Source organism: Macrobrachium nipponense, chromosome 4 (assembly GCF_015104395.2).
Source record: "Macrobrachium nipponense isolate FS-2020 chromosome 4, ASM1510439v2, whole genome shotgun sequence".
Lineage (NCBI taxonomy): Eukaryota > Metazoa > Arthropoda > Malacostraca > Decapoda > Palaemonidae > Macrobrachium > Macrobrachium nipponense.
In genome coordinates this window covers 92,348,033-92,371,731 of record NC_061100.1, presented here as the reverse complement: position 1 = coordinate 92,371,731, position 23,699 = coordinate 92,348,033, and the positions used below count along the sequence as shown (strand labels likewise).

The following is a 23,699-nucleotide window of genomic DNA, read 5'->3' as shown; positions in this document are numbered from 1 at the left end:
CCTTCTCGACAGTGGCCCACCTGGTTTGGGCTCCTTTGAAGAAGCGAGAGTGGTAGATGATGGGAAGGAGATGATGAAGTGGTGGTGGCATTTCTGTAATACTGACTGAGTATGACTGTAGCAACACAGCCCCATAACCTGTATTGCTGGCATCAATCTGCATGAAAAATTCTTTATTAAAATCAGGTGCTCTTAAGGGGGATTTAGAAACCAAGATGCTCTTCAGTTGCTTAAAAATGTGACAGTGTTCTTTGGTCCAGTCAAACTTTACCTTAGGGGGATGTAAGAGCATAGAGGGGAGCAAAGTTCTTAATGAATTTAGCATAGTAAGAAACCATTCTTAAAAATGACTTAAGTTGCTGTCTGGTGGCAGGAGTAGGAATGTTCTTGATATTGTCTATATTAGCCTCTTTAGCTAAAATTTCTCCACTACCAATGCAATGGCCTAGGTAAACTACTTTAGCTTGACCAAAAGAACTTTTAGCAAGGTTGATTGTCAGCCTGATGTTTTGCAGGCGTTGAAAGAGTTCTTCCAAGGTGCGAAGATGTTCCTCCCAGGTCTTGCTGGCAATCACAAGGTCGTCGAGATATGCAAAGACATCTTTAAGACCTCCAGTTATCTCTGCCATCATGTGCTGGAAGGTTGCAGGTGCATTACAGAGTCCAAAGGGCATTACTAAGTAAGAAAAGAGACCAAAAGGCATTATGAATGAAGAGATTTTCTTTGCTTTATCAATCAGTGGTACCTGATAATATCCTTTTAGTAAATCGATTTGGGTTAAGAATTTGGCATTACAATATTATCTAGAATGTCATTAACCCTAGGAAGTGGATAGGAATCTTTAACAGTCACTTTAATTAATTTCCTATAATCAGTGCAAAGTCTGAATTGCCCATTCGATTTGGGGACCAATATACATGGTGAAGCCCAAGGCGGTGTACTGGGTTCTGCTAAATTATTGTCTAATAAATACTGAACTTCCCTTTTCAATGTTTCCAGTTTAACTCCTGTGGCTCTATAGATTGGTGTGGTATTTGGTTCAAGCAATATGGCATGGTGGAGAGTAGAGCTACACTTTGAAATATCAGTACTAATGTCTGGAAACTTTAGTAAGAGTCTTGTCAATGCTTGTTTTTGAGGTACATTTAGGTGAGAAAGATAAGCATCTAAAGATTTTAAAATTTCACTATTAGAAAAATCCTTAAATGATAAAATGAGATTGGTTTCATCACCATCAGAAGATTCATCATCTGATGTCAGGCTAGGTACCTTTGTTGCCTCTGTATCAGCTCTGGTTATCACTAAAGCAATATTAGGACTCACTGTTTTGAGTGGAGTGATATAGGGTTTAAGGAGGTTTACATGAACTAACTGAGTTGGTCGTTTTCTGTCTGGAGTGCTGATTATGTAGTTTACTTTAGAGGTCCTGCGAAGGATTTCGTAAGGTCCAGCATATTTTTCTCGTAAGGGAGCGCCAGGAATAGGATGATACACTAAAACTTGGTTGTCAGTTTTGAACTCTCTCATATTTGCCTTCTTATTGTATATGTGTTGCATCTTCTGCTGGGAAGAAACTAAATTAGTAGCAGCAAATTATAAATGTAAGTAAATTTCTTTTTAAAATCTTTTAAATACTGGTAAATATTCGTAGTTTCTTCTGGCTTCCTCTGCAAAATATTCTCCTTTACCAAACTTAATATACTTATTAGTTTTTGACCGAACAGGAGCTCAAATGGGGATACCTCTGTGGAATCATGAGGTGTACATCTAAGTACATACATGAGAAGATTGAGGTCCTCATCTCAGTGCTGTGATGTTTCACTGATATACTTCCATAACAAACTTTTTCTAGTCTGGTGCATTCTTTCCAAGGCACCATTAGTCTGCGGGTGATGAGCAGAAGAGTAAACATTATGGATATTCAATTGATACATAGGTTGCTTGAAAAGATTGCTAGAAAAGATTGCTAGTAAAATTGGTACCTTGATCGCACTGTAGTTCTCTTGGGAAACCTAATAAGGTGAAGGTTTTCAACAATTGTCCAACTATGGTTTTAGCACTGATATTTTTAATAGGAGCTAAGGGATACCTGGTAGGAGAAAGGACAGTCAAAATGTATTCATTGCCCTTGCGAGTCTTGGCAAGGGCCCAACACAATCAATAATTACCTTATCAAATGGTGACTTAGGTACTGGAATGCTTTGAAGCAGTGCTGGAGGTATTTTCTCATTAAGCTTACCAGTGATCTGACAGTGGTGACAGGAAGCAATGAACTCCTTTATGTCCTTTCTCATTTCTGGCCAATGAAATCCTTAAACAACCTTTTGTAGGTTTTATTCACTCCAAGATGAGATTCTGTAGAATGAGGGAGGTCAAGCAAGGGCTTCCTTAAGGGCTCTGGAAAAACAACCTGAAAACAGTCATGCCATGAATTAGATGTTGGAGCTTGGGAGAATTGTAATGGCAAAACAAAATATTTTTCTCCAAATAAAAGTATGGAGTTTTAGGGTTGTCAGTAGGATCCACTACTTTATCCCAGAGTGTTTTCAAACTTTAATCCTTCTGTTGGAGTACAGCAAACTAAATCCAGAGCTTCTGTTATTCTGTCATTCTTTACCTTGGGAGGAGTACTAATACTGGGCGTTTTACTAGATATTCTAGTGATTACCTGGGAGATTTTACCTGGCCTATTGGAGAACTCATCTTTGATTACTACCTCAGGTGTTGTTACAATCAATTTAGGTTTAAGTACAGAGGATCCTGCAAGATCATTACCAATAATCATCTGAATAAGATAACAAGGTAATGGTTTATCTAAGACAGCAACCTTTGCCTTACCTGTAAAATAAGGGTAAGCAATATCTACCTCAGCCTCGGGTAGAAGAGTAGTTGTGGTTAGGTCACTTAGTGCTATATACTCTTTTGTGTATTTTAAGTTGTCTTGACTGGCAGCTGAAATTATTGTCTGGGATGAAGTAGTCTCTCAGAGCTGTGACAGATGAATCATTAAGTGAAGCCTCACACATGAATTCATTAAATGGTTCCAGATCCTGTGAAGGAACAAAAGCATGACATGTTACTGCACCTTTAGTTTTCTTGGACTTTCCATCAGTGTTTACTTCTGACCTCTGGCATTTTGGACTGGGACAATTTTCTATGGAGTGTCCATCTTTCTTACAATAAGTACAACTAATCTGTTGAGACTTAGGTGATGAGACAGTCTTTGAAGGATCTTTACTATTCTTGTGAATTAGATAATAGTCGTCAGCTAAGCTAGCTGCTTTTAGTACTTCAGTTTCACCTTTAAAATGTACATAAGTGGCAATATTAAAGGGAACTTTACGCAAAAATTCCTCCAACAAAATCAGATTTTCAAGAGAGTCTAAATCAGTAACACCAGTTCTCTCCAACCATTTGTTAAACTGTCTTACCTTTATGTTACAGAATTCTACAAATGTCTGAGATTGAGTTTTGAAAGAGCTTCTAAATGTTTGTCTGTAGCCTTCCACAGTAATGGCATATGCATCTAAAACAGTCTTTTTAAGAACTTCATAGTCTTTAACCCCAATCAATTGCGATGCATCAAATGCAGCCTTACCTTTCAAGTGGTTGCGCACGAGTATTGTCCAGAAATTAGGTGGCCAATTTAATGACTTTGCTATGTCTTCAAATGTTTGAAAGAAAACCTCTGGATCCTTATCGTTGAAATTCAGGAACTAATCTGCTAGCTTTAGTCACATCGAATCCCGTGGGAAGTTTTCCTTCATCCTCCTTAGCCTTAAGACTGATAAAAGCTGACTTCTCCCATTTATTGAGTTCCAACTCAATAAGCTTTACCTGTTTCTCAAGTTCCAACTCATTAAGCCTTTTGTGATGTTCAAATTCTTCTTGTCTTCTTTCTTGTTCCGCGAGTCTTCTTTCTTGTTCCACGCGTCTTCTTTCTTGTTCCAAGCGTCTTCTTTCTTGTTCTCTCTGTTCCTCAACTTCAAAAACTTTCAACTGAAGTTTCATTTTTCCACTTCAGGATCGACATTAGCAATGGCACCTTTAAGGCTGGACCAGCTGTGTATTGACTAAACAAGGGTGGTTCCCAGGTGGATATGGGGGAATGGGGATGCCCGTTCTCACCCAGTTGAATTTACCCTTGTCCTTTTGGCTTGTATTCAGAGTGAAAAACTGAATGGAAAAAATCAAGCAGGGTGGACGAAGTGGGTTACTTCCATTATGAAAGACAATGGTTGTAGTATAGCTAAGGAACATACAAATTACTTTAAAAATTTGGTATTTGTTCCTATGGGGCTAAAAACATCACACCTTTCATATACTGTAGGAGGAAATTAATACCCACAGACAGGGCTGAGCACCTTTGCAAGCAAAGTGGAGTGTCACTTGTAGAAACAGTGCACCAACACTGCTTTGGTGGAGTTGACCTGGAGGGTGGAGTGGTGTTGCTCTTTGGGCGCCAACCCCATGGCTGGGCAGTCCTGGTCTGAGGGCACCACCTTTAAGAGCAGGGCAGTGCTTCCTTCTATCCCTACTCTGCATGTTATGGACCAGAATCACATTGGACTAATCCTGAAGAACGACTGTCAGCAGACTCTGTTGTGGATAAAAGACTATTTTTTCTTCCCCTCCCATTGTTATGGAAGGGAAGATAGTATCAATTATCTTTACTGAGTCAGGTCCAGATTGTATTACAGCAATAATATTTGCTGTATGGATTGTGGAGCAGAGAAAGGGTCAGTGCTCACACCAACCATCCCCTCAGAAACCTAACACTCTAGCCAAAGCTCTCAAATGAGGTATGGGATACCTGGACTGTTCCCAGTAGTAACACCACATGTTGAGCTGCCATGACAGGTCCAAACGAAAGTAGGTCGATGGACTAGTGAGTGACATCCCTCAAGTAGGATGAGATGAGGGTAGCCTGATGGACTGAGAAGTTCTCCTAGAAGATGAGAGAAGGCTCATTGCCCCTAATCAAATGACCTTATGGGAGGGTTGGAGGGTCTCCCATACTATCGGGGACTCATAGGCTTTGGAGATTACCTCCCATAGTCAGAAGGAAATAGTGTTTGGATAACTCCTCCTTGTGATGTCCTGTGTTCGTGAATGGGTGGTTGCATTCTGGGCTGAGGTTTCTTTGTCCTTCTCAAGTAAAATTTAGGGCATGAAACGGACATAGCAATGTTTCACCTGTCACTCCGCCAATGAATTATGGAAGGGAGAAAATTACAAAAACTGTTGAACACTGGGTTATGACAGAGACAATGCCTAAAGAAGGGTTACCTAAACAACTCTCTCTAGCACTAATCAGTGCTAATGAAAGAAGAAAACAAATTTCAGAAGTGGATAATTTCAGACAGTACTGAAAAGCACGGGCTGGCAAAACAGTACCTCATCCAGATCATTCTCTCGTCAAAACAGACAAGACTTGAGCTACCATTTCTACTTAGGAAGGACTAAACATAATTAATCTCTGCTCTACCAAAAGTTGAAAGCAATACAGCAAGCAAAAATACCCTCCATCACATGCTATGGCTGCTGATGAACAGTCTAAGGGTAAAGACTGTCTAACCACAGAATGGTCTTGAAAAATAACTTGTAGCACTAAGAACATAATTTACTTGACACTTAAGTTCCTGAAAGATGGAGACTCCTCAACATTTAAAAGAATAGACAAGCCCACTGAAGAGGAGAGGTCTAACTGTAAAGACAAGCCACTGAAGAGGAGATGGCTAACTCAATTAAATCAAGACTGTAAGGACAAACCCTAACCTTTACATCACACACTGAAAGGACCCTGCCTCAGCATAGGTAACAGGGACAGTTTGCAACCTGTTTGGTATAAGCTCCAATCAGAGGAATTTCCTCTTCTATGATGCTAATCACAGAAGACTTCCCACCCCTCTTTAAATGTATTTGCTGAAACAAACTAATTGGTACCTCTCAGGAGCTGCTGGAGAATTCTAGTTTAAGTTACAGGAAGAGCATTGTTCAGTGGACACGGTGAGCAAAAGGCTGACAGGGGAAGAGATCTGGGTTACACTCACAGAGCTTCAACTTGAGAAACAGTAGATCAGAAAACCCAACCGCTAGAAACCAATGAGGAATTGTCAGTGCCAAACGGAGGAGGAGGAAGAATAAGACACTGTATATTACTCCTCAAAGGAGTTAGAGAAAAGAAAACAACCAACACAATCAAGTGTTCTACATGTGATGTAAGTTACTTACACCACTTCCCTAGGAACTGGTAAAGAAAATAAACCTAAGTTCTCTGTGACTAGTCTCACCCATTCAGTATGGAGGCTCAAATAACTAAAACAGCTTTGCTATTCAGGAGAGCGGGGACCAAAGTGACCCTGCATTTGACACTGATAGTTGAGCTGAAATACAGAAGCATCCTTCTGTGTGGAATGCATAATGCAGCCAGCCTGGTGGCCACTAAACTATCATTGGAGCACCTGCACTGTTGAACACCATTGATACTATGAACCATTAAAATATGTGCAACATTATACATGCTGCGAATTCAATAAGAATGGTGTAGTGCAGACAAGGTTCACCTAAAAGACATACACCAGAGACAAAAACTCATCTAAGGTGAGCATCCTCTCTTCAGATGCTCATGAAATGAAGGTGATATTACAGGCGGAGAGTAAGGAAACCCTTAAAAAGGCTTCTGTCACCAAAGGAAAGCAAAACTGCAACACTTCAGTGACATATCAGACACAGACATGGCAACAGACGACCTAGGACCACTTGCCAAGACCCAGAAGTCTATTCCTGGTAGGACAGGAACTGTGCCAATATCCCCTTAAGTTCATGAGAAGCCATCTAATGGGCACTCCCCATTGCTGAGTGCCAGTAAGCTCAGGTAGCTCTCTGTGAGAGACTGGACTTCACTTGACTGATCACAAATTTGTGATGAGAATGTGAGTTGATTAAAATCTGAAGGATGCATGCCCTTAAGGCACCATGACTCCAAACTTAATGTTATTGCAATAACTGAATACCCTTCAAAAAGTCCAAGCCACACTAAAGACAGAAAGTATGTAATATTTCTGGGGAAAGGCCATCACCAGTCTGAAGCAGGCAAAGTTGAGGTACTACCCAGTTATGAAGAATGGGGACTCAAAAGTACTTGTGCTTCAGTTCTCATAAAAATAAGAAGTCCCTCCTCTCTTTGATAGGTAATTAAATCATACCTATCAAAAGATTAGTAAAAACTGGTTTGTGAAACACACTTCATTGGGAAGAGGCCAAGCATCAGTCTCTAACCCCTAGTTGTGTACATGGAATTCAACTATCAGACCCGGGAACAGGTGAGAGAGGTTACCCTTTAACTCAGCATTAGAGAGGGGGAATGGCCACATTTGATTACCTACCCCTTCCTTCTTTCTCTCTACTTCAAACCTGGCATGCCAAAGGGGAATGGTGAAAAGAATAACTCTAGTACACTTGAGGGAGGAGGATGAGTCTCACGTCCACCCAAAACTGAACAATTCCATAGCTAGGAACAACTCATAATTGAATCTTATTATAAGAAAAGAAAAAGACCAACTATCTCTCATACTTGGCAAGTTGTTGTCTTTATGTACCAGGGAAGAGAAACCTACTCTTTGTCTCCAATCACCTCTCTTACTGCTGTCTCATACTAGAAATGTTGCCCAATATGTGTAAACCATTAACTCAGTAACCCCAGGTTAAACCACTAAACAGTCTAGAGGAATGCTGTAGAAGTAGCCCCCCCCCCCCCATAGTACAAATTATTGTGGTGGACAGAAATCATTCTGATGAAACTTCTAAAAATGGAAGACTGATAATCAGACAACAGGCTCTTTCAAACACCTCCAAAGGAGGTGTTTGCTACCTTACGTGTGGACATCTCTAGCATGAAATTGGCAGGGAAGAAGTCTGCATGATCCTTAGAGGTGGGTGGTAATTTTTTTCAAATACCACACAATAACTGTGAGTATAGAAAGAGCCTAGGAAGCACCTATGAAGTATACCCTAAGGTCAACTCTGCTTATGAGACCAAGGGTGTGAATAAAGTCGTAGTCACCCCCCTAAGATATTCCTCTTATGATGAGTCGTAGTCACCTCCCTAAGATATTCCTCTTATGATGAGTGAAAGACTCCTGAAGGGTCTGCAATAAATATGGAAAAAGCACAGCCATTTGGTTCCATCTGATCCACAGAGGACCATGCTATTCAGTTCTCAACCAAAGGAGGCAACCTGACAGAACTCTGCTTTCTTGAGCATTTTGAACTCCATACTGAGTCATATACATACATCTCTCATTGGAGAAGGCATGAGCTATGACAAAGTCACTGTCTTAACCTTGATTGGACTTAAACAGCACCTGCATTATGCAGTGCTCAGTAAAACCAAGAAAGAAGGAGGGGAACAAGATCTGACATTGATCCTCAAAACAGTCCCAGCCCCCCTATACCGCCTTCCTTGCTGTGCAGCTAGCTACACTTGTGAGAGACAAAGAATTCAAAGAACTCTCCCTGGTCCCTGGAGATGGATTACTAAGACTATACATACGTATTGAGCATGGAATTAATGCAGGTTCAACCCAAAAACCTTCCAAAGAAAGCAGGGAAGGAGAAACTTCCCAACCATCAGGGCAAAACTGTCTGGTAGACCAGGTATGCAACTAGCAAATAGGTCATGCGAACCCTACATTAAGCTGTCACACAAACCTTAAAACTGATCCTTAGACTGGGTATATGACTAGTAAATAAGCCATGTAAACCCTACTCCAAACGGGTCATGCAAATCACTCTCTCTACAACTCTGAGGAGTTGAGTGAGAAGTCGTTCTGCTCACCTGTCTACCGCAACTGTCTGACCATGGATGGATTGTGAGAGGAAAATGCGCCAATCTGTAGACCAGGTATACAACTAGCAAATAGGTCATGTACTAAACCCCTCACTGAGTGGGTTACACAAAAATCTCACTGAGTAGATCACACAAACCTCTTTCCATACAACTGACAGACAAGGTAGGAGCATACCTCAAGTCCAAGAGGGGGGTCATTTTAGTGCTGACCCTAACTAGGGAAAGCCAATCACTGCCATGACTATGCACACCAAGCCCCATCCCCAGAGTGGGAGAGCACACAGAAGAAACCTGTCAAGACTTCTTATGCAAGGAATAGAGTTCACTAACTTGATGCCTGCCCAAGCAGAAACAGAGAGCAGGGTTGCGGTGAAGGTAATTGAAGATGAAGAAGAGTGCTAACGGCTCTCCTACTCTCCCTTCTGCTGGTCCTACCCACCTTGCAACTCAGGGCTGGTCTAGTCAAGAACCACAGTAACATTCATTGGAGGAAGCTCACAAGGAAGGATTACTGCTATCAGACAAGCTTTCTCAAATGCAGGAGTCTATAAATCAAAGACCACTGGTATCATAAGTAAGTACCTAAGATTGTGAGCGTCTCATGGGCACCTGATAAGACATTATTAGTAATATATATAAGTGAGAGATCAACGCAGCTGCTGATGAACCCTTCATTAGAAGCTGCTTTGTTCCATCCAAAAATGATCACAAGGTTGACCTCAACTTAAGACAGCTAGCCTATACTGCTCACCTTCAAGACAAGATTCAATAAAAAAGCACACAAGCACTGAAACAACATAATACAACCATTTTCAGCCATAAAAGGAAACGGCCAGCACATGTAAAAGAAATGAGTACTAGAAAAATGTTGGGTCAGAAACATCCATGCCTAAGATGGCTTCAAATAATGGCAAGTTGTGTTAGCTTGAATTGTCTCAGATCTATATAGTTTTATCATATAACCATATAACTTATGTTGGGTTAACCAAATTATATATACCAAATCCTATATTTAACATACCTCCATTTTATACACAGATATTCCCATCCCTCATGTGGTTTTATAAGCCAAATAGGAGATACTAACACTACGCCTTTTATAAACAGTATCTTTCCGCATCTGCACATAAATTAGCCCGGATAGTTGATGTGCGAAAACATACTGCATTTATAAAAGGCGTAGTGGTATATCTGTAAGAACAAATGACAGGATATAGAGACAAGATTCCCCTTTCCAATTACCAACGAAAAGAACACGGACCATTCCTCTTTGGCGTATAAAACCAAATGAGTGATGAGAGAATGTGTGTATGTAATGGAGATATGTTAAATCTAGGATTTGGCATATATAATTTGGTGCAAGGTCTAAAGAATACACGGTCTTCTCACCTGCAGGATTATGGGGGTTGAGGAGTTGGGATTTAAGAAACGTGACGTCACATGGTCTACTTGTTTTCTCCCGTTTCTCTTTTCAATATTAGAAATTATGATTCATTCATTTAGGAAAACAAAACACATGTTGACCATATTCATTTCTATACGTATATTCATTCAAATAATCAAAACTAGAATTCTAAAACGGAAAACTTCAAATTTTTCACTATCATATACAACTCATACTCAGATACACATATACGAGTACATATACATACATAAGGTTACCAATTATATTACCAACTTTTTCATTTTGTTTCCCACTTTTTTTTTAGAAACTACTATCCCTATTTAATCTGCGAATCCTGAAAAATGTACGACAGCAAAAAAAAAAAAATAATTACAGATGAAGGTAATGGCATTCAATTGCCTATCAAATCGCTCAACTCGTTTATCGCACTTATTCCTGATTTTAGGTATTTTTCCCATGAAAACAAGTAAACATCTTTTCCATTGATGAAAAAAGTACAATCGTTTCCCAGGAGATGGGCTCTAACTTGGTGCTTAAATTCATCAGGTGATATGTGCTGATGACCTGCATCCATTTACCGAAAACAGCCAAAACAGTACTCCAGCCCATCTTGATTCAACCTATAAGTCAAAATGTGTGATATTGGAAATTTTTCACCTAATATCCCGGGCAAGTTCGTTAGAGATTTGTAAGATATCACAAGGTCTTTTTGGAAAGGGTAAAGTCCTTTGCCTCCCAGAGATTTCATTCTTCTAGATATGTGAATCATCTCTTGCAATCTTTTGTTTTGTTTTGGTTTTCTAAGTTTTACCTGTAAACATTCCGTGAAGACTTCCTATATAAAGTCACCCTAGAATTGAATAAATTAAACCATTTATCAACAAGACAAATGAACTGGCTCGTACTTTCCCAGTGGCTATCCCCAGTCAGACCTTTTTCTCCGAAGTGTTTGAAAATTTTGTAAGTGGTCAAGTAACTGTACCGCTAATTTCACTGCCATATGCTTCTTACATGTAAGTAACACTCACATGTTTTTCAAATAGTTTATGAGTTGCCATTAGAACACTCTTACTTTTCATAATTAGTACCCTAACACTGCGAGCAGTCCTACAGACCGATAGGATAGATCCATGGTCCGAGAAAGTGTTTCAGATGAGTATTATCAAGTGAGGAGCATCAGCATAGACATAAATTTCCCAGCAATTATCAGCAGGACTAACAAATGTTGGATTAGTTATGACAATGCTTATCGAATTCCACAACCATATATTTGTTGCCCCAACTCATTAACCATACCAACTATAGGAGATCCAACTCTCGCTTTCTTAATAATAAATTAAAATAGGAGAATTTTAGTTAATATCAGTGTCGACATTAAAATGGATAAGTTGTTTCCAAGATCTGACCTTTACACATAGCACTTTCGATCTGGCTCATAGAGAGTGTATGTGCCTCTCTCATAACTCCATCTTTTTCCGACACTACACTCGTCATCCATAAGAAATCTCTGAAGAATGAGATCCCCATTTTTTTCCCCATTTTCAAAGTACCAGTTTACTGCACAAGAGTTAGGCATATCGCTCAAAACTCACAATTGCAGGAAAAAAGAGAAAAGTATAATGCTGCTATTACACATAATATCGATATCAAATATTCGGAAGCAAGGAACTTGAGCAGACAGCGTGACGTCACGGCTTCTATTAGACCCCAATTTTGGGTCTGCCGTGAGAAGACCTTGTATTCTCCAGACCTTTATTTGGTGAACCTAAATTATATGATAAAACTATATACGTAGGTATGAAACAATTTAAGCTAGCAAAACTTGCTATTATTCGAAGCCATCTTAGGCATGGAAGTCTCTAATATCGTTTTTAATTAACAAATGCCAAGTATTCAATTTGCAATGAGCTTTGGTGTTAAGCGGTGGTTGCTTTACTCTTCGTCTCTTTATACAATCTACAGTATCATGATATGTCAAGTGCTATGGCCTTCAGATAAAGCAATTATGAGCGATAACTGCTGTTTGAAGCATTTCCAAATGAAGTTGAACTGACTGCAAAGTTGCGAGATTTACCCCGATAACTTTTGTCTTGTGGATCGTGTGATCCATCATTAGAAGTCTGATAAATCAAGTGTGACAATCAGCCTCTTTTTCAGACAACGCACAGAAGTTCATCAGGCTTTCAAATGGTTCCAGCGAGCAAGATCCATTTGCATCAATAACCAGAACTACTGCTTGCGGAACTACCTACGTTCTGGAGGATGGTCACATGGCTATGATTTATTCCAGGAGCGATTATTACTCGTAAGTATGCGAAATTCTGTGCCATGCGCCCATGAAAATATGAACAAATGCTCAAGACTAACAAAAATGAGATGGCATATGAAATAAAATACGAGATCAGAAGGCTTTGAAAAAGTACCTGATATGAAATTTAAACATGGCAACAAAATAGAAGTGTTTGATGTTTATTTGTTTCTAGTAACATGGTTATCCATTCGGTTCTGAAACTTCTAAGCATTTTAGATAGACTTGACAATTCAGTCATATAACCATTGCAAAAATAAAATAAATAAAAAAACAAATAACAGAAATAGAAAGTCTGCCTGAACAAAGCTCCCGGGATAGTTTTACGTTAAGATAAAAATTTCTTTTAAATACAATGGTCCATATTCTCGTAAACATTCAGCCTTGTAACCCTTCATAAGCTGCATTAGATTCTCAACGTTCTCTGTCAAAATGATTATGCATACCAATATACCATAAGCATGAGCTGGAATGATTTGAAAGGATATATAAATTCAGGTGACTTTAGAATATATTCGGTTCCGTGTTCTGTGAACAACTGTTTTTTAAATATCGTCTTTAAAATATTAGTTGATTGAAATAATACCATGCTTTTAAGTACGTATCTTCACTCCATGGATGTGATGATAAAAAATGAAAAAATAATTTTCTATGACTGTGACAAGACATCTTACCTCCCAGATAAGACCTTTGTAAGTACTTAAAACCAAGAAAAAATGCGGCATAAATGAAGCGTCAGTTCCCTTGCAGATACACCTGTGAGAATACCTTTAAAGCAGCCGGGGATTCGTCGATACTGATCATGGAATGTCCGAACTTCCGCCTCAGGTTCAGCTGCTACTTCGAATCTCTGCAAATCAGCACTGGCGGCAAAGAACAGGAATATTGTGGGTAAGAACTAGAGTATCCTCACGAATATTATGGGTAAGAACTAGAAATCGAGGATAGAAATGACCTAAACTAGATCATTTTAGAATAATACACCGAATAGTCATAAATATTTTAGTCGGGAAAAACAACACCACAAACCGAACCATCAACCGTAAAAAGGTTTCCTGAATAAATGAATGATGTTTCGTTGTCATTACCTTAGTTACTGTTATGAATTTTATCAACAAATTCAAGAAAACACGTTACTGGGTTTGCAAAGCATAAGTTGTTCTGGAAGGGTGGCGCCAGAGTAGGGGCTTAAGATTCTCAGCATGTCTTACTTAAGGCATGAGGGTGGCAGTCCTGTGTCCTTTTACTTGATTCCCAGATGCCGCTGATGATACCTATTCACAGATGGGCCAACTGGTGGCAGTAGCTTAGGAGTGAACCTTGAAAACCCACACACCCAGTAACATGTTTGCTCGAATAAGTTCGTAAAAATGATAGCACACACACACACACACACACACCTATATATATATATATATATGAATATATATATATATATATATATATATATATATATATATGTATATATATTTTATATATATATATATATATATATATACATTTATATTTTATATAATATATATATATATATATATATATATATATATATATATATATATATATGTATATATATATATATAGTTGATCTCGGTAACAACAATACTGTTGATGTGTATGTCGCAGCATTTAAAAAATCGAAGAAAAAGAGCCAATGTGGAAATTTTATGGGTTTATTTTAAAAATACAAAGCTACAAGCTCATCAACTTTGTCATATGCTTGAAAAACCCTTTCCAATTTCTATGTCCGAAATGAATGAGCATAACCAATATAAGAAAGCTCTTAGCTTAATTCAAAATAATATCTTAATAAAATGTAGCTTTTCATAAAATTTGATAAATTTGGCATCTCTCTTTCCAGAAAGGACGAAGTTCCCAGAATTTCCTCCAGGGAGATCAAAGTATATTACAAGAGAGTCTTGACGGGCTTCAATGGAGGTTACAACTGCCTTATGATTGCCAAAGGACCATCAGCTCAGCGAGTGACTGCCTCGACTGAACCTAGATGTGGCGTTACGCTAAATACGAAGGCTTCAGTGAATGAACATAGAATCGTTGGGGGGACGAATGCTCCAAAAATGGCAAGTCCACAGACTATTATGTGATAATTGTCTTGCTCTGCTAAAAAGAGTGAATTCATAAATAGTGTCCGTTTCTTCTTCTTCCCTTTCTTTATCCATTACATATTCTGTTATTTCTCTCGAAAATGAAGCTTGCGATCTATTTTTATTCTTTTTCAATTAAGCAGGATGATGCTATGACGTCAAACACATTAAAAATGCCATATAATATTGTTGTATTTCTCTGGAAAACATACATCATTTTTCTATTATGTGCTGATCAGCCAATCTCCTTTTTAACATTCAATTTTCACATATTCAAATAATCAAAAAGGTCTTGTTATGCGCCTTGACCAGGTTCTTCCAAATGACGCAGTATATTCCAATGAGTTCTTTCTTTTCAGCGACACCCTTGGATGGTTCACTTGAAGCTGACCGTGGGCAAATACAATTACGAATATCGTTGTGGTGGGAACCTGATTACGAATAAGCACATCCTTAGCGCTGCCCACTGTTTCTATGGCTACGACATCAGAACAATCGACGTAAGTTTGGATGGAAAGCATTATGGCACCTTAGTGAAACAATGTGGAGGAAACTTTTAAGCTTCTCAATTCTAACCCAAATTGCAAAACTGTGTTTTGTGAGACATGAGAAGTTCAAAATTCGTTACCAAACTTTAGCTGCGTTCGCAAACATCTAATCACTTGCAAGTATTTTTTACAAAAACGACAGTTTTCCATAAATATAAAGCAGAGTCCATATTGGACGCAAATTCGTGGAATTCATTCTGGAGGCACTAGAATAACGTTCTTTTAATTAATTTGCTCTAGGAGTAAATTTACCTCGTCGACAGTGACTCAAGATGGATGAATCATTGATGATCCACACTGAACGTTATGAGGAATGCAATCAGATGCAATTAAAGTATTTTAGGAAATCAGAGATTCCTACTATATTGCTGTTTACTGTCACTGAGCCATATTTGAATCACAAGAAGAATATGCAGCTACTGACTACCTTTCGAGTTGTTTGCAAGTCGCTAATGAATTATTTGATAATGTCTTCATACTGGTGCCTGAATTTCTCCTTACACCTACCACCACCAGCTTTATTTTTTCAGTTTATCCTTTCTTTTAATTTTCTTCGATGTCTACTATTTAAGTTCGTTCATGTTACAGCTTAGTTTTTATATTATTTAATTTTCTTTTATATATTCCACTTTCATTTCTGTGTGTCTGACTAAAAATGCTGCAGTACGCCCAAAGCTTTTTAGGCTTTGTTTATGGAAGCCAAGGTGAGATTCCATAAACGGATTGCTGAGCCAACTCTCCTTTATGGAAATAAAATGAGGATGATGAATATGAACGGGAGGAAACTAACTGAAGCCGTTACAGTCAGCGCACCAATCTACCTTGCTCACTGGGGCGGTCTTGGACAATGATTAGACACTACAATAGATCTAAGGAATCTGATTGGAGCAGCTGAGAGTCACAGTAAGGCACGAAAAGCCAGTCATATATCTAGTGCTAAGGAAACATCTTTCTGTGCTGTAGAAATTATGGCGTGTACTACCTTTATAACACCTAGGAAAAGATAGCTAGACGGCAGTCAGATACTGGCACATCTTACTGATATGTCAGCAAACTTCTGAAAGAAAATTGGTATATATATATGCTTTAATATAGTATACAAGCAAATATGAATTTATTAATATTCTAAAACTCTTCTCTTTCACTCCTACAATTCCGAATGATATTTTATAAAGAAGGCTCCACTTTTCTATGAATCTATAAAAACCAGTCGGTAAAAACAATCCTCACAATCATGGAACCATGCAATCATCTCAAAATGGATGGAATTGACTAACTATCAACACACTGTGTGTTTGACATGCGCGGCATATTATCACGTTTTAAACTAATTGTTGCGTTACCACGGTAGAGTCAGTTTGATGATTGTCAAAAATTTCTGGTTAATACCAGCCAGATTCTTCAATGAGAGATGGCTCTTTGTGACTTCTGCACGGTCAATATGTGAATACAAAGACCGAAATTTACAGAGAGACTAATAAGTCACATTCCTAAGACTCTAACAGGACTTTTCTGAAACACTAGCTCTTAAAATAAGATGAAAACTGAAGCAAGGTACGGTCAGAGAGGTTGGCAGCCAGGCGAAGAGACAAAAGGAAACAAACGAAAATTAAGAGGGTGAAAGCAATGCAACTGAGGTCGAAGGAACACAGCTAAAACCCTCCAATCCAGTCTACAGTACGACTTGCAAGGGACGCCCTACTAGCACACTCCTACTGGTAAAGAGGCTATTGTTACCAGTTTATAGTAAACATACCCCAATGATATTTGATTTTCTTATGCTTATTTTAGTTATTTAGTTACTTATTCGCCTTTTCTCCTGCGGTCATTACAAAAAATATTCATTTTTTGTGTTCGGTGTTGAGGTTGACGTTGGGTCACTAAGCCGTCTTTGAGTTACAATATCTATTTAAAAAAATCTACTGGTTCTTCTGTCGCACAAGAATTCTAAGATCCTCATTAAATCCTGAGAAAAGGTGTTTACATAAGACTCATATTGGAGAAGGCGAAAGTTCTTGTTCTTAGTTTGCTTGTATGGTGCTTTTCCGTTGCATGGAACCAGTGATTATACAGCAACGGGACCAACGGCTTTACGTGCTTCCGAATCACGTCGAGAGTGAACTCCTATCACCAGAAATACACCTCTCTCACTCCTCAATGGAATGCCCGAGATTCGAACTCGGGCCACCGAGGTGGCACGCCAACACCATACCAACCACGCCACTGAGGCGCTTCTTGTTTTGAGTATTTGATTTCGTATGAGTTAAACTGGGATTTCGTGTCATCCCGTGCATAACTCAAAAGCTTATTGATGACGTCATCTAAGCTTTGTAAGGTAATTCGTAATACCATAATATTCCTATTCGAGATGTTTATTTTCCTTTTCCCTCTGGGTTACCGTTATGATTGACAAATAAATTATGTCCAGGAATTATAGCCTTATTTATAGTGTTTAAATGACCGACTCTTTGCAATCTTTCAACCAGGTTGCTTTGGGAAAAAACGATTTGTCCGTTGCTGATGAACAGGGTTCTGTCTGGAGAAGGACATCGACGTACAAAGTTCACGAGAACTATGATGAGTCTCTCGTTCTGCATGACGTAGCCATCGTCACCATTCCGGAATCCGTCACATACTCTGACTTTATTCTTCCAATCTGTTTGCCCCCGGCTGACTTGAAAATTCAAGGTGGAGAGGAGAGTGTTGGTAAGAAAAACTGGCATTGTTGGTAAATAAAACTTTTCAGATATATCAAGCTTACATGAGTGCAAATGCAGAAGAGAATTACAAGAGTGCAAATGCAGAAGAGAATACATTTATTATTGAATACGAGGGCTAGGTTTTCTTCTGTTGATGTGCAAAGTCCCAAAAAGATGTTACAACGTTTTCCATAAGAATAGATTCAACATGCATGTGACCAATAATGCGTTTTTTGACTAATCTATATCTGTGCCTTTGGATACTTAATACTCTTCAATTTAAATACTCTTCAATTTAAACTCAATCTAAATAACAAATTTTCAAGTGACTGACAGCAGAAGATTCTAGTCACTGGTGCTCCTATATTAAGGCCAAATATGTTGTCTATTTTTTTTTTTTTTTTTACCAAAGTCCAGTATAACAAATTATACAACTTTTCCACTTATTCTCTCACCCTAATGAGAAATGAGTTGGCTGCTGACCTTGTTAAAAATTAAAATTCATCTATATGTAATGTAACCTCTCTTATCAAAGTCGAACACAATAAGACTATACTACTTGCAATTTTATTTTGTGCAACACCATGGAAATCTGTCACATAACACCTCCAAAAAACTTGATAATATTGTGAACTTTGGCGAAGGTATATATGCACGAATATGGATCCGTCCACAGATACGGGAAGGTTCAAAAGCCTAACTTGACAACACTTCAACACAAGGCAGGTGGAATGTTATGGAAAGGAGTCTGAACTTGCCTTCAGTAGAAAATCGTCGCGAAGATAAGCAATAATATAATTCTGCCCTTATCACACTAGACAGGGCGGTGACTCCTACTAACAATGATAAATACTATCCCTTCATCATTTTTTTCCAATGCAATAATATCTGAATTCTCTCCTTTTTTTAAAGCTTACCTGTTTTACAAGAGCTTCTGAACACAACTTCAATGTATGCAGAAAATAGTCGAGAATTTACATGCACCTCTGGCAATATTTTTACCATGCCCTACTTCATGGATTGTGTGGTTGTATTCTAAAGCCTCTGTTTTGATTAAAGATTTTTATTTCTATAATTAAGTTTTGCCTAGTACATATGAGGTTTGCTATCTTTAGTGAAACCTTGTTTTTATTACAAGGAATGTGTCATCATTGTCTAGAACGTCAATTTTCCTTTCAAAAATTCGGTTGCGTCTCTTGTTCTTGTTAACTAGTTCCTCGGTTCCTTTTCATTATCATAACTGCAGTAACAGTATAGTTCATTGTGCTGCTATTCTTGTGGTCATGATGTGGAATTAATATGATTTACTTCAATCATTTCTTTATGTTCCAGTTGGTTGCTTTAAGTGGTTTCCATCAACATTCAATTTTCTTTTTCTTCATCTTATTATGTTTTCTCGTTCTCGGTGTCTGAAAAAACTGTGGGATTGACTTACTGGCACTCCTAAAAGGCCTTGCTGGAGAACGGAAACGTAACAAAAAATCTACAGCTGATGGCTGGTATCAATGGAGGGAAAAAATTATATAAAACTCTAGAGATTTAGTGTAACTGAAGTATATTTACACAAAATTACGTGAGTATGCAATTTACACCTTTAGGGTGGCAGGGACTTGAACGGGTCCAGAAATTAAATGGAAGGCGGTTGATTGCAGTCAACTGTAACACGTGGCTGAGAAATGATCCAGGCACAGAAATAAGGAATTCCCAATATTTCTCTCGACTAGACGAGATGTTTGCATCTGCAGAGATTGCATTCCAAGATCAGTACTAAGGCAATAGACACGTGGGGAACATTAAATACGATACGATTCTCTTTTATTATTTCACATCAAAGTCTACTCTCAGGGATACAGAATGACTGGGAGCTTACACAGAAAAGTATACTGCGTTGTTTTATTTGTTTTATTAACTAAGGGGATGTTTAGCATGAAACAACAACGATACTTTTGATGTAGGAGGCGTTAGTCTAGATGGGAATATCACCATTAGATATAATATCACTATTAGCTTCACAAGAAGAATTATTTACAGCATTGATGGACGATGGTAGCAATGAAGGACTTCATAATGGTAACTAAAAATAGGGAATGCGATGCTGAGCCAATACAGGGGGACTTGACAAAATGAAAAGGAAGAACATTCAAGAGGCAAAAAACGGTAACTGACTGCACTCGAAATTACTCCATTACAGTACCTGCGCACTGACTTGCTGGCTGAAGCTTCTCACTATATAAATGAATACGTGGGGGTCCCCAGAGGGGGAGGGAGGGTATGGGAGGGAGAGAAGTGAACACTCCAGCAGTTCAAGAAGCTCTAAGAAAGATTGTTGGTTGTCTCCTGGCTTTAAAACCTTGCTTACAGCTCTCTCTTCCCACCATGTGCTCTGCCAAAGGTCTGTCCACTTTCTCCTACCACCATAAACTCTGCCCAAAGTCTGAATCACAAGGCCCTGCTGCATTCCAACGGGGATTAATTTCAAAGGCAGCCAATTAGAAGGGACAAAGATGTACTCAATGAGAACGAAGGCTGGTGAAGAGGGGCAACTGAAAAAAAAGGTCTGAATTTCCTTCTAAAACGAGTTATTTTCCCTTGGTTCTGGCTTATATCCCAAACAATCTCAAAAACATTTTTTTTGATTGTCATCGCATTAATATAAAAATTTGTACCAGTTTTCATTGCTGAAATGGAAGTACAAACGGGGGTGAAGGATGGACGTGGCTTCTTGTTTTTCCTTTTATGATCTCATCATTGTATATCATGTACGAAGAAAGAGCCTACTGAAGTATTCATGTACTAATCGTTAATATCAGGAACAGCTACTTGTCACATGACAAGTGTTACTGAAATATGCCTTATAAGAAACTTCAGTAAAATTAGTAACAAACATCTCTTACACTAGCTGCCAGGGGCTTACGACTGAATACATGTGATGATCCTTGTACCTTAGGGCAGCAGTCCTTCAGATCGAACCAGGAACTCAGAACTGAGTTTGACTTGATCGAATTCTATTGGTGGTAAAGCATTCCTTAGCCCTCATCCTCCTTCTTCATGTCCTAAAAGCGATCAGTCCTAATCACTGTTAAGCCTATAAGATCACCAATATGTAATCAGTTCTGACAGATAATGAGGGAAAAACGGATCAGAAAAATGAAAGGACTAGTTAAGAAACTAGAGCAACAACATAATTTGAGCAACAAAGAACAGATTTTAGAATTTTCTCCTTAATGCCCCCACCTACAGTAAGGTGCTGGAATCTAGGGGTCATCTTTTGTTTTGGAAAGATGATGCTCATTTAAACGCATAACATGGCTGAAACGTCATCAGTACAAAGGAGGTACTTTTCCTCCTTCAGTTATATCCTGCAGCCTTCATAACCTACGTATCATTTATAGACTATAAGGCAAAGCTCTAATTTCATCGCAACACATCTACCAAAGTATTTTATTAAATCTTACAATAAAACAGATTAAATTTGCATATTAAACAGGGACCACATATTTTCTGACGGGTAATATAAACCTAGAACCTACTACTGTAACACGAAAACAATAAAATCTGACATACGAATAACTAACGCTGTACGCTGTGCTACTGGCAGTATAGAAAAGTATTTTTACCCTACAAAACAAATGGAAAAGAGACCCAAGTATCGACCAATCATAATGTCTAACCTTTCAGCTGTCGGATGGGGAGCAGTCTCTTACGGGGGTCAAGAAGCCTTGGTCCTTCAAGAAGTAAACCTGACAGTACAGTCCAACAACCAGTGTCAGTCGGACTGGAGGAAAAAGTTCGTTGACCCATTGTTTGAAATTTTCGACAGCCAATTATGCACTAAGAATGCTGGTAAAGACACTTGCAGTGGTGATTCTGGAGGACCTCTTCTGTACAAGGTATACAAGCATATATCAATATTATATTATGTAGTACGTGTGTAAAGCCCAATAAAACAATATACGATATATGCAAACCCACAACACATCTCAGAGAGAGAGAGAGAGAGAGAGAGAGAGAGAGAGAGAGAGAGAGAGAGAGAGAGAGAGAGAGAGAGAGAGATTGACAGTTCGTGGAGATATTATCAGAGCACTGGCTGTCAAATGCAAAAAAGACTGATTCACAGATTCAACAGCGAATTTCTGGTGTAAGAAAGGAAGTAGTAGATGGGCATATGGTTGAGTAAGAAAGCAGGAGTTTTGAATTCCGCATCACGCCATTTCGAAAATCACAAGCACAGACATCACATTTCATACGTCAATATAGGCCTCAAATAATAATTGAGGATTATGAATGTGTGATAACCATATGTTAATTTAGGTATCACGCCTGACATTATTTTCTCTTTCACAGGTGAACGGCTCATGGACGCTGATTGGGATTACGTCATTTGGGTACAGGTGCGCTGATCCAGACGTTGGTGGTGTGTACACAAGGGTAAGCAAATACATCAACTGGATCAAAAGAAACATTCAATAGAGCCCCGGCTTAGAAGTCGAAAGAATGACTGATTTACATGGATGACAAAGGAAATCACAATAAAAGTTTACTGTTTTTTATAACATATAATAGACTGAAAAAAGGCAAGTGACTGTTATCTGTTTGTTAGGATCATGGAATAAGTTGACTGCTCCAAATTTCTTTAATATCAAAATAAAAGTATTCTAAGCACATTGATTCTAAACTTGAAAAACCTCAAAATATAGAGAAAGCCACTGATGCTGAGTCGTTACTTGCTAAAACAAAATTTACAGCAAGGGTGAGGACAGCCTGTCATTACAAAAGACCTTGACAACGTTGAGTTGTCTATGTTCAAAATAGCATATATACGAAATAAGTGGAACCAAATGTTTTTACTTGCGATTTTCAATTACGCCTGGCAAATCATAATCTGATGGGTAGCACTGATAGACCAATGCCCACATGTATCCGCAAATGATTGCTTTTCTGCACTTGCGACTAACAGCAGCTCACAAACATTATAACGAAGTTATTGTTGACTTAATAATAATCAGAGGTTTTGTTTCAGTCACCTGTTTAGGTACTTTATTCTGAATTCTTTTTCAACGGGTTTTCAGCGGGAGCTGAGAAAAACTTAATCATACTGGTTTTCAGTTACAGTGTACAATAATTCCCTTTGAATAAGATCAACCATATTAAAACTTACCCGCAACACAGAAGAATCTTATGTAATATATATCTGACTTCTAATAATGTATAGACAAAATACATGTCGACAGATCAAACAATATTTACCATATCCTATTTCTTTTACTATCCTTTAAAATATGGTGAGTCTTACATCATGTAGTTATTGAGAAATCCAGGTTCATAATAGTATCATTATTAATATTGTTACTATAAACACTAGGCCCATTATTGAAACATGAACTCTTTTCCTAATATATGTGGGGTGGGGGGTGGGGGGGGAGGTCATTCAGTTTTATTTACTGTGGAAATGGAGCGTTCAACCGTTTACTCTTTATCAAGAAAGTTCGATTCTTTTCTAAGAAAAATAAAATGGAATTTTGTGTCGCTTCACCAAATGTAACCTTATGTACCTGCTTCTCTTCTCTTGCGTCCCACACTTGCCTTACTCTCACGTTCCCTTTGCTGAAATCAACAAGATCCAATTTGTCACACTCTCTTTAAACATATAGTTCATTCATTGTATCGCATACCCTTGATGTTCACGATTCATGTGAAGAACAGTAGATAAATCGGTTCATCTAATTAAAGGAAAGCTTTTGGTCCAACAAGCGATGCCAAAGAAAATAAAGGTTCAAATTCAAAT

General features: G+C 38.4%; 1 protein-coding gene across 1 annotated transcript in view; it reads left to right on the top strand.

Annotated features, from left to right (window-relative positions):
* LOC135211672 (chymotrypsin-C-like) overlaps positions 1 to 23,165 on the top strand; it is a 38,767-nt gene extending 15,602 nt beyond the window's left edge. The window contains exons 2-8 of the mRNA XM_064244939.1: positions 12,415 to 12,562; positions 13,316 to 13,456; positions 14,424 to 14,643; positions 15,027 to 15,167; positions 17,702 to 17,921; positions 21,593 to 21,804; positions 22,259 to 23,165. Coding sequence (XP_064101009.1) covers positions 12,415 to 12,562; positions 13,316 to 13,456; positions 14,424 to 14,643; positions 15,027 to 15,167; positions 17,702 to 17,921; positions 21,593 to 21,804; positions 22,259 to 22,384 — 1,208 coding nt within the window. The 3' untranslated portion in view covers positions 22,385 to 23,165. The remainder of the gene's footprint in view (positions 1 to 12,414; positions 12,563 to 13,315; positions 13,457 to 14,423; positions 14,644 to 15,026; positions 15,168 to 17,701; positions 17,922 to 21,592; positions 21,805 to 22,258) is intronic.
* The last annotated feature ends 534 nt before the right edge of the window (positions 23,166 to 23,699 follow it).